The sequence below is a fragment of the Scomber scombrus genome, chromosome 4 (genome assembly GCF_963691925.1).
Source record: "Scomber scombrus chromosome 4, fScoSco1.1, whole genome shotgun sequence".
Lineage (NCBI taxonomy): Eukaryota > Metazoa > Chordata > Actinopteri > Scombriformes > Scombridae > Scomber > Scomber scombrus.
Genome location: NC_084973.1, coordinates 31,468,522 through 31,480,687, shown reverse-complemented (window position 1 = coordinate 31,480,687; position 12,166 = coordinate 31,468,522). Strand labels below are relative to the sequence as shown.

Sequence of the window (12,166 nt, the reverse complement as noted above, 5' to 3'; positions counted from 1 at the left end):
TTGATTGCTAAATGATTTTACTGATCGCAGTCATGTGTGTGGACTGATTGTTTTTAATTATTAAAGAAAGCATCATACACAAGTGTGATGTAGAAGCCTCCAAACACCGAGAATGGAGTAAGAAGCATCTTCAAGTTTCAAGTGTATTTTTTTATTTATATAGCACTTTAAACGGGAAAAGATTGTGCATCAAAGTGCTTCACAAAGGCAGGCGTATATAGACTATGTAAATACAAGCATAAAAGGAGCAAAATTAAAAGCCAATTATAATGAGGGAGGAGTAAATGTAACTTTAAGTATTTTTTATGCATATTATATTATTTTTAAAGCTGTTTTGGGTTATGCATAATTGTTCCAAGCAGAGTATTTGTGTATATCTTAACGCATGTCTGGAGGGGATCTGTAAGTACTCTGAACTCATTAGAACAGACCAGACTTGATCGCAATTGCCAGGCAGATAAAAAAAAAAGTGACTGTCTCAGCAGTGTTTACAAAATGTTGGGCCGAGTTGAGGTCGAAGGTTAGTCTGCTCAACCACGACGACCTGCTCACTTTGAACTGTCGCCAACACTTAAAAATCATTGAGCTTTATACAGCAGCAGAGGCAGAGAGAGGCGGGGTCTGCCGCTGTAAAGCTGGGCTGACAGAGGATAGTGACTGACAGACGCTGCAGGAGAGGACTGAAAACACACAAGAGGAACACGGTTTAATATCTGCAGCCTTTTACATCCAGACATGATGGAGCTCTACCTGGACCTGATCTCACAGCCATGCCGGTCCGTTTACCTGTTCGCCAAAGCGGCCGGGATTCCCTTTGAGTTCAAGTTGATCAGCCTGACTGCAGGTAATCCTAAACATACACAGAGACAAGAGGCAGGGAGCAGTAAAACTTTGAGTTTCAGATAGGAGGCTAATTGTGTCTAATTTATAATCCATTGTGCATTGATTTGGGGTCTGAAAAACCCAAATCAAACACTTTCATAGAACATTAATAGATTTTAAAACGTGTTTAAGTAAAATAGAAGGTGCAAAACACAACAGATATTAGAGGTGTGTCGGTTTGCATAGCAGAACCAATGTGCATTTATCTTGGGTCTATAGGTCCAATTATATGGAAGCTATTGAAGAAAAACCATAGAAAATGAATAGATTAAAAAACATTTTTAAGTAAAATAGAAGATGCAAAAAAACAACAATTATTTGAGGTGGGTCTGTTTGCATAGCATAACCATTGTGCATTGATCTGGGGTCTATAGGTCCAATTATATGGATGCTTTTGAAGAAAAACGACCCCCCCCCCCCCCCCCCCCCCACACACACACACACACACACACACAGGAAATTACTGGATTTTCTTATAAAAGTAATATAAAATAAAAGGTGCAGGTAAACCCATTAACCCTCACATACTGTTCATATTCTGCCTTTACACCACTTGACATTCATTAAATTCATAAATTGATTAAAATATTTTTAATTTATCCTTATTAACGAAGCTGTCAGTCAGAGAGCGTCAGAGAGTATTCTATTTATTTATGGGGAAAAAAGACATTCACAATCACTATATTATAATCCAGGGGGACTTTTTTATAGAATGTGAAAAATTCTGTAATAAACACAGGTCAAATTCGGACATTTGCATGTAAAAAAATTTGCAAGAAAAAAAGAAGAAAAAGGAGCATTTTGTCTCCATTTTTGTATATTTTGCACATTAGGAAAAGTCCACCTAGCAGAAATGTGTATTGAGTGTTTTTACAGATGTCACATGTTAAAACGTGTCAAATTTGACCCTGAACATAATGCAAGGGGTTAAGTTGAGGTGAGTCTGATAAGTGCCATATCGCAAAACCATTGTGCATTAACTTTGCACTGAGTGAAAGCGAGGTAGAAAGCACCGTTGAACCCGCAATGAATATCTGAAGAATATTCAACCTGAAACTAACTTCCTAGTGATGATCTCTAATTTAACTAACATTGCGTTTTCAGTCAGAAAGTCCCAGTGTTAATTGCTTATTTATCTCTTATTATGTGCCATAAAATCAGTATTTAAAAAAAAAAAGCATTATTATGTTTTTTTCATTTTTGCTCATAATGTGTGAGGCATTTACAGAAGTTTACCCAATTAAATATGTGACTTTGTGTGAAACAGGTGAAAACACTAGGCATATAAAAACACACTTAACTATTTGTGAATCATAGTGGCTAACACAGCAATATGAACATAGGCAAGAAGAGATATGTGTGTTGTGATATCAGTTGAAACAAAGTTGTTTTCATTTCCCAGAACAACTTGAGCTCTGAAAACGACATTTCTTATCTTACAATAATAGGGGAGACCGGGGTTGGTTGTCACATTTTTTACTCTTGTGCAAATTGCTGATCAATCTTTTCCACTTGTATGAGGTATGTAATGCACAGACAGACCATCATATTGTGTTATGGTTGCTATAGATACAGGTTGTTCTATGGTTGCTATAGATACAGGTTGTTCTATGGTTGCTATAGATACATGTTGTTCTATGGTTGCTATAGATACAGGTTGTTCTATGGTTGCTATAGATACAGGTTGTTCTATGGTTGCTATAGATACAGGTCGTGCTTTAGTGTATAAACAAAGAATAACACAAATCACTGCTGACATCAGAGATCCTGCTGGAGACATTTTTGAAGTTGAGTTTCATTTTTTCATCTTGTACACGAACAGAATGAGTCTCTAACATGTTTTTATAAAAAAGTTTAGAACAAATGAGGTCTGTAGAGGTATGTAAAACATCACATTTAGGGTCAATGAGAAGAGAAATCCATGTTTTATTTTTTCATGGCCTCAAGTGTTTGACTTTCAAATGAATAATAACTTGTAGTGCAGTCATTGTCACTGTCATTCACGAGAGTTATGATGCGTAGTGCTTCGTAACTTGAACCCTGGTCCGATTTGTTGATGACAGTACGAGTAACTCAGAGCAGAAAAACCCAGGGTAGCTTCACAATTTTTTTTTACAAGAAACACAGACAACAACAGTATATTACAGACAAAAACACACATTTAGGAACACTGCAGGAACCTGTGCCTTTTCAACTTTGATTTAAAATAGTCAAGAGTTGGTGCTTGACGAATGTCCTGAGGGAGCGAGTTCCAAAGGGTAGGAGCTATAAATTATCTCTGTTATATTAAAGATCTTATCAAACACGTCTATCACCACCAGTTAAATCTCTGTCTTTCATTATAGACAACGTTTTTAAATGTCAAGCCTGGTTTCCCGCGCCCGTTGGATCAATGCATACTGCGCATGTTGTATAGGCAGGACTCCTGCATTAGAGATGGCGCTAGACTTGTGGTTAGCTCTCTGCTATCTTGAATGTGGTTAAAATAATTTAATTGTGTTGCTTTTCTAGACTTTCCAAATGTTATCAGACCAAATGGATCAAATTCTTGACGGTGAATCAAGTCATTTTGTGGGCTATGCCAGGTCTGTGACATAAGCTCATGTTGACAGTGTTCTTGTAATTACTCTCACTGCCAGAGAGAGTAGAGAGACTCCAGCTTTAATGTCGGTATTTGGTATCTGGCGTTGAGGTTGCAGATTGCGTCAGGCCTCTTTTAGTGTTTATGTGGGCATTTCACGCTTGTTTTAAGACACTCTTGAAAAACTGTGAACCTTTTCTTTAAGACGCTTTTTTGGAAATGAGGCCTTGTGCTATTGAAATGTTGGTTGAATAGGAAAATGTTCAAGTAAACAATTTGATACAAACATAAATTGAAAAATACATGTATAGCATAGCATTCTGTTAGTTATGACTTTAGGCTTTTTTGTTGACATTCTCCCTTGAAATATGAGGTTAATTAGACTTTTTTGAGCTCTTGGAATAAAACAGATATATGAGTTTGTTGGGTTTGCAGAGTTGAATGTCCTGCAGTATTTGAGCTTGTTACATAAACCCGAACCTTAGAAATATGTAGTTAAATTTCCGGCCAATTTTTTCCCCCCTCTACATGTTTGTAAGTTGAGAGTTCAAGGATTTGTATATGCTCTGTAAGCACACACATTTAGAGAGGGTTTCACACTGTAAAAGCTGACAGTCATATCCACAGCTGCTCTCGATTAACTCTTGGATAACCGACTCTACAAACACCCAGTGGATGGGATGATGAGGGTCAAAGGTCAAAGCACCCAGACAAAACATTCCTGTGTCCGTGAGGTGATCGAGTATAGCAGAGACCCGCTGAGAAAAGAAAATAGGCGAGAAGTGTTTGAGAGTAGATAAAAGAGAGGCAGATATGGAGAGCATGAATACACAATCAGTATTTTATCATGTTTCTAATGCATTTTCATGACATGATTCACTTTATATGACCAAACCAAGATTTTTAACAGCTGTGTTTCTTCGTTTGTGCCTTTTCTGTCTCAGGGCAGCAACACAGCGAGGAGTTTGGAAAGGTCTCCATGATGAAGAAGGTTCCTGCCATGAAGGACGGCAGCTTCGTTCTGACAGAGAGGTACAGAGACTCCCTTTACAGCTACAGATGATTTAAAGTCTTTCCCCTCCAGTTTTTAGACAGGAAGCTTATGATGGAAACCTGTGAGAAAGAAAAGCTGCTGTGATGGTTTAAAGTTTCAATTCAGCCAAATTATAAAAATATTTCCTGTATTTTCAAACTTGCTCCCTTGGTGAGTCTGAGATAGTTAGGGTTTCATCTGCTGCCTCTGTTGCAGTACAATAGAGATGATTGGATTTGTAATTTGTGTACCGATTGAGAACCAATTTCATACCTCAAAATGTGTTTTCAGGTGTTCTCAGTGTAAAAAGTAGTATAAATCCTTTTGTGGCTCCAGAGGAAGTGATTTCATCTGAGTCAGAATTGGTTGGGGCTGTAGACTACAAGTCTAAAAAAAGTACCAAAAAAAGTAGGGGCGTAGAGTTAGAAAGACACCCATGGTTAGCAGACCTCTGTAGTTCCTCATCTAAGCTGCTACTAGCATAACACAGCCCAGTCTCAGTCAATATAGCTGCCAGGTTTTGAAACATTCATGCAATAAAAAAGTGATATATCTCCGGTTCTACTGCATTGATTTATATCTGTTTTTTAAACTGTGCATCATAAGTCCAACAATGTTATATGAGTGCAGTGTTAGCATTAGCGTGGGACTCTAATTTAACATTAAAAGCATTGAGAAGTTACATTTCAAAAACTCAACAAAAGCAGGGTTTTTTTTTTTCCACAGCTCACTCATGCATCTGAAACCAACTAAGCCGCCCCGCCATGTTTCACAGCCATTAGACAGACAAATTACATTATGCAAAGTTTTCTGACTCCTTCCTTGATTGTATCTGATTGCCGGTATGAACATTTGCACATCACAAGCACAGTTATATCTGTGTTGAATAAATGCAGGATTGAAATGATGTTTGGGTTTGATCCGGCTGAGATTAAATAACTGTAAATTCACACAGACTGGCTTTGAGAAGAAATGTTGAAAACAAATCTTTAATATTTTAGCCACCACTGCTCCAACTTTAATAGAACTATGATGGTTTGTGGGACTTACAGTGATCCTGATTGTTGTTTTGAGGCATTAAAGTTTAAACATAAGGTCTTTAATATATTTAATCAATACATGTGAGTTATTTCTGTGCTAAAACATTAAAAAATGGCGTGATTGTCAGGTAGCTCCTGTCCTGGTCCACAATGGGAGCATCTACGGACATCACCACTTTAGTAAATACACTTATACACAAGTCATTTTATGTGGTCGTCGATATTTTACTCTTTATATAAACACTATTATTTCATCTTTGGCAAACTGTCATGCCCATCTATATACAGATGACACATTATATTTCTGGCTCTCTACATCTTGCATTTAAAAACCTACAGTGCTCTTTAAACCTTGTGCAAGATGCTGTTAAAGATCTAAAACTTGTGTTAAATGCTGACAAAACAAAGTTCATGTTGTTTTTTCAGATCAAGAACCATGGACTATAATGATTTCTGTATTTTTACTACTGATGCACTGATAATTGAGAGAATCACAGATTGCCAACTCAGGCAAAAAGTTGGTTATTTCTACACAAAGTCATCTTCCCCATGTCTTCGCAGTTTTATGTCGGTCCTGGACAATGGTGATGTCATTTATAGACACACATCCTCTTCAACTCTCAAACCTCTTATATCTGTTCATCACTCTGCCTTAAGAATTATTTCCAGAGATGTGTATGGTACACATCGTTGTATTTTGTATAGTAATGTTGGATTGTCCTCTCTCAAAGATAGACTTGATACTCACTGGTATCTCTTTATCTATAAAACCCCAAAACCTGCTTTACTGACTGGCTTTTACTTCATGTTCCACGAGTTCGGTCTAAACCTAGAAAAACTGCTTTTAGCTTTATCGCCCCTGACTCACACTTTGATCTTAAACATCCCAACATCTACTTGTGATTGCTTTGTATAATAAGATACTTATTTCTACTACATTTCACATCACTACAATAATACATGTGATTGTGTCATTTTGCTGTGATTAAAACGTTAGTTTGTTTGGCCTCATTGGTTTCTCATGCTCTCTTCTCTGCAGCGTTGCCATCCTGAAGTACATGGCGCAGAAACATGCGTCTACGGTTGCAGATCACTGGTATCCAGCTGACCTGCAGAAGAGAGCTCGTGTTAATGAGTACATGTCCTGGCAGCACACCAGCATCAGAGCTCAAGGGTCCAAGGTCTTCCTGCTCAGGGTACGAGTCCCAGATCATGATAATCATAACCTCTCCTGACCTAATGCACCACACACAAAGTTCAATTAGTCATTCTGTGACAAGATGCTTTGATAAGCCAAACAACACATTGTTATAACTACTACTGACTTACACCCCAGTATAGATAAGATGAAGTAAAACTCTTTATATTTGAAAGTATTTATATTGTATTTTCATGCATTTTATATGTTCTACCTCTGAGTTAGTCCTTAAAGTGCAGACATCAATATATCTTTTATATCTCTGGTTTATGAATTTACTACAGCTTGATAATAATGACCATAATGTCTCCTGATGACAGTAATATTTTCTTCCATTGTTTGACAGTGGTGATAAAAATATATTTTCAGTAAGGGAAGATAATTAAGGGAAGGAACATAATGTTGTCAGATGTATTCATGTTTATTGTTTAGAATCTGGTTATTAAATTCACAAACATGAGTAAATACAATTTTTAAAGCCCAATATCACAAATCACACATTTGCCTCAGTGGGCGTTACAATCTGTACAGTATAAAAAACATCCTCTATCCTTACACTGACCCTCAGATTCAAATAAGGAAAAACTCCCCACCAACACTTTTAAAGGATCATTCTGGCGATGTTTTGTTTCTCTTATAGTCAACAAATCAACCAGTAATGAACTGATCTATTTACAAGTATTATGTGTGTATCAAAGCCTGATATGTCTTATTCGTCTGTGCTGTAGATCTCTGTTGTTATCTTAAAAGTCACACTGCTGCACAGGATGAACACAAAGGTTACTGCAGATTGTTTAGAAATGGCGCCAAAACTCCAAAGAGTAAAAACAGAGATGAGCTTGTTTATGCAAATACCTCCACCTACATTAAAATGCCCCCAAACAGGTAATTCTTCTTCTATTGAGCACGTGTGGAGACAAAGGAGCAAGTTAGCTGCATTTAACTCTAAACAAGCTGTCATTGTTTTTCTCATGTGCCATCACCTGTTTTGTTAGTAATATCACAGAGTTTCTGCAAAGCTTTGTTTTCCTCGTGCCTTCTACTGTACAACACCAAATGGACATTTTCAACCTCACAAGCTTTCATTTGGCATGCATTTTAATTGTCTCATAGGAGTAGTAGGACCTGATGAGTAGAAAAACTAAGCATCATCTTTGAACAGGATGTAGTTTTTGAAATAAATAGTTCCCCTCCAATAAGGGACAATGGGTTTATTTTACTGTATAACACAATTAATTCACCAGTGTATAAAATTAGTTATTTCCTTTACATTTACACCAATGATAATAAAGTCCCAATGTCCTTAAATGTCTTTATTAGTAGCGTCGTAGCTTGTTGTTTTCGCTAAAATTAGTCAAATTTGTATCAAACTACAAACTTTATTAAGCATAAATAAACAAAATTGTGCCTGCCATGTAATTTTCACACTGTATTGTGCTTTTGTGACCACTAGGTGGCACAGAAACGTGTGTGCGGATGAAGATGACACATCAAAGTTAATTGGACGATATGTTGTCTCAGAAATAATCGCAATAAACAATATTTGATATTATCATTTTACACCATTGATATAATGGTTTGGGGGACAGAGTTATTTACTTTTAATTCTTCTGCAGTCTCCACTCAGGACTTACACAGTAAATGATCAGGGTCATAGCCAGGTCTCATACGATAAATACAAATATAGAGACGATGATGTTGATAATTAGGGTTAGGTTAGGTTATTGTACCATTAGTTGATAATTATTGTGACAGACCTATGCTGGAGGACGTTATGGAAAAGCTCTGGAAAAGTTTCAGTCTGGAGTCCGCAGGGATGAAATGGACAGGAAAAGTGTGTTTATGAATTTAGTCGGTTTAGTGTGGAAATGGTTTCAGACAGAGGTTGAACTGATTTTAAGATAAGCAAGGAGGTTTTTTTAAGTGTAAGTCATCCAAAAATGTTCCTGTAGAGCCCCAGACGATGAATTTACACCTGAAATTGTGCATCATGTGTCCGCTTTAATGCATAACACATAACAACAGAAGTCTGAATGTTACTGCTTCTACTTAAGCTGTATCTATTTACACGTGTCTCTCTCCGTGCAGACTATGTATCGTCTTGTCATGGGCTGCGACGTCCCGAAGGAGAAGATGGACGCTGCAGTCGAGGAGCTGAATCAGTCGCTCAAGATGCTGGAGGAGAAATTCATCGAGAACAAACCGTTCATCGCCGGCGACAAAATCTCTGTGGCTGATTTGGTGGCTATAGTGGAGATCATGCAGGTAAAAAAATAAGAGCTTCTTCTGCTGCTATAACTGCTGCTGCTGCTCATACTGCTGCTGCTGCTGCTGCTGCAGGATACAACAGTTTGATCCTGATCTCACAGGAAATAGCATCAGTTCATGTGGGAGGAAACTAGATTTTAATCAGTGTATATATGCATATTTATTTATCAGATTGACTTAATGAAACCTCATCAAAATAACTTACCCCAATGTTAACCAAGATGATTGCATAACATCCCCCCTTCCTGCCCGAATATGTTTCCATTTACGTGTCAGTGATAATTAAAAGAAAAAAACTGTACCATGAAAAAATAGAGTGATGTGAGATTATAGCTGTGAGTTTTAAGATACTTTTTCCACGAACTCAGAGCAAACTGCGACCTCTCACTCATCAATAAATCAATCAAACGTTATTTTTATAGCACTTTTCTTTCATAGTCATGCTTTACATACTAAAACAACGACTCAATAAAAACAGAAAATGAGGAAACGCTATCATAATTCTCATGAATCTAAATAAGTAATAGAATAAAGTCAGTGTAAAATAAAGTGGGTAAAATCAGAAATGTGGGTGTGTGGGGGGGGGGGGGGTGTTAAAAGGAAAACAAAGATAAGAAGAAAATGAAATAATGAAACAACTAAAGAGGAAATGTGATAAAGTAAAAACTAGACATAAAAGGTGGGAAACAATCAGGAAATAAAGATAGAATAAAAAGGATTGTCCCAAGTAGTAAAAAAGACGGTTGAATAAATAAAATTAAGTCAAATAAATCACTATGGGCCCGTAGTTGCACTTCTTTGTGATGTATTTCCTTTGTCCTCGTCCTTTTCGTGGATATTTTAGAAAAGTACAGGCAAAGGAAAGACACACACAAAGACACATGGGAAGAAAATAAGTGTGCAGAATAGCCTACACATTTCATTATAAATATGCAGCTTTATAATACTTTTTATTGTGATAAGTACACTGTGACGAGGACTAGACCTGTCACAATAACTACGATTATTGGACGATATATTGTCTCAGAAACAATCGCTATAAACGATATTATTGTCATTAGAAGATCATTTTATTCCACTGATATAATGATAATATATATAATAATATATTACAACAACAATAATGTAAGTAAGAACACAGACTGCTATTATGGTTGGGGAGTTACTTACCTTTAACCCTCCTGTTGTCCTCGAGTCAAGGGAGGAAGGGAGGAAGAAGGAAGGAAAGGAGGGAGGAAGGAAGGAGGGAAGGGAGGAAGAAGGAAGGAAAGGAGGGAGGAAGGAAGGAGGGAAGGGAGGAAGAAGGAAGGAAAGGAGGAAGGAAGGGATGAAGACAGAAGGAAGGAAGGAAAGGAGGAAAGGAAAGAAGGAAGGGAGGGAGGGAGGAAGGAAGGATGGAAGGGAGGAAGGATGAAGGAAGGAAAGGAGGGAGGAAGGAAGGAAGGAGGGAAGGAAGGAAGGAAGGAGGGAAGGAAGGAAGTGAGGAGGGAGGGAGGAAAGAAGGAAGGACGGAGGGAGGGAGGGAGGGGGAAAGGAAAAGGGGTAGGGAGGTAGGAAGGAAAGAAGGACAGAGGAAAGAAGGAAGGGAGGAAGGAAGGATGGAGGAAAGAAGGAAGGAAGGAAGGTAGGAGGGAGGGAGGAAAGAAGGAAGGTACTGTAGGAGGGAGGGAGAAAGGAAAAGAGGAAGGGAGGAAGGAAGGAAAGAAGGACAGAGGAAAGAAGGAAGGGAGGAAAGAAAGAAAGAGAAAGGAGTGAGGGAGGAAGGACAGACGGAAGGAAGGAAGGAAGGAAGGAACAGTCAAAACAGACGGGGTCAATTTGACCCGGGAGGACGACACAAAGGTTAAATAAGCGTTGCAGCTCACTTCTGCAGTTTCAACCTTTATTTTAGTCTTGTTGGGAAGATTCATGTTAAAGTGGATTTTCCCAAAGTGGTAACGATTATTTTAAGTAGGACTTTTATTAAGTGTGTTTGATAGTTAATATGTCCGTGTGTTTTTTTGCAGCCTGTTGGAACCGGCCTGAACGTGTTTGAAAGCCGGCCGAAGCTGAACGCCTGGGCAGAGCGAGTGAAGAAGGAGGTCGGCGTGAAGCTGTTCGATGAAGCTCACGAGGGGATCATGAAGGCGAACAGTCTGCCGCAGACGCTGGAAAACACTGGCGTGCTGGAGGTGATGAAACCACATTTTAAGAAGATGTTCAGCTGAGGATGTTCGACTCATTCGTGCCAAAAAAAAAAAGCCCCACAATCTGTTGTCATTTCATTGCTGTGAGGTACTTTTTTTATTAGCAGAGGTGTTGTGTAGGTTTGTCATCATGTATGTGGAGTTTGTGTCAGTTTTCAGGTAATAAAGTGTCTTCACAGCTGTTGTTGTTTTTATTTATCCTAAAATCTCTTTTTCCAGCTGACATCAAGCAGAAATTAAACATGATACATTTTCATTCAATAAATTCTGAACAAAATCTCGAAATTGACTAAAACTGAAACTGTGGTTTGCTTCTTAAATAGAAACAACTCACACAACTCAAGGTTTGTTGCTCTTTTGTGGGACATTAGAGGAATTTTGGGGGTCAGTAGGGGGAAAAAAAGATAAATCTCTAATATACACGAGAGTTATTGTGTGAAGAGACAAAGCTGAACAGTTTAATATGGAAACTAATGAATGCTTTAAATGTCTACACCACAAATATTAGAAGTTTGCCTCAAAATCATATAAACAAAAAGACTTTCTGACATTTTTAAACATTATATGCATGACTTACAACAGTATGTTATAGGCATGCAGGGTGAAGAGATAACAGACAGTAGATAGTGGGCATATTTCATGGCTGCTGTTGGAGCTCCTACACAGTGACACACATGACTGATTCAGGGACTGAGAGGCCGTCATTGTCTGGTCCGTTTTTTCCTCACAGCAATTCGTTTGTCCTGCTGGGAACAAGAACGTCTTTATCTCAGAGACAGGAATGGACACATTCTTGGGTTTTGTTTCTGCAGCAGACCATTAGAATACATTTAAATATTTAATATTATATATATATATATATATATATGATGCAGACTTTCTGTTTAACAGATATTGTGTGAGGAAATCCTTTCAGGTGGAGTTTGTGAAGTGATTAGAAGTTTAGGCTTTGCTGTTCCAACTTAAGAGCACAGTTGG

General features: G+C 37.9%; 1 protein-coding gene across 1 annotated transcript; it reads left to right on the top strand.

The window, feature by feature from the left end:
• The first annotated feature begins 655 nt into the window (after window positions 1–655).
• On the top strand, window positions 656–11,369 carry LOC133979210 (glutathione S-transferase theta-3-like). The gene is made up of 5 exons (XM_062417684.1): window positions 656–844; window positions 4,408–4,495; window positions 6,576–6,732; window positions 8,823–8,999; window positions 11,009–11,369. Exons 1-5 carry the CDS (start codon window positions 736–738, stop codon window positions 11,207–11,209), a joined length of 732 nt encoding a protein of 243 aa, XP_062273668.1. The 5' UTR covers window positions 656–735; the 3' UTR covers window positions 11,210–11,369.
• The last annotated feature ends 797 nt before the right edge of the window (window positions 11,370–12,166 follow it).

Excerpts from the sequence above, each read along its gene's own strand:
- LOC133979210 (XM_062417684.1), top strand. The coding sequence starts at position 736 with ATGATGGAGCTCTACCTGGACCTGATCTCACAGCCATGCCGGTCCGTT. Across the intron at positions 4,496-6,575 it reads AGCTTCGTTCTGACAGAGAG|CGTTGCCATCCTGAAGTACA; the intron begins GTACAGAGACTC and ends TCTTCTCTGCAG. Across the intron at positions 6,733-8,822 it reads CCAAGGTCTTCCTGCTCAGG|ACTATGTATCGTCTTGTCAT; the intron begins GTACGAGTCCCA and ends CTCTCCGTGCAG.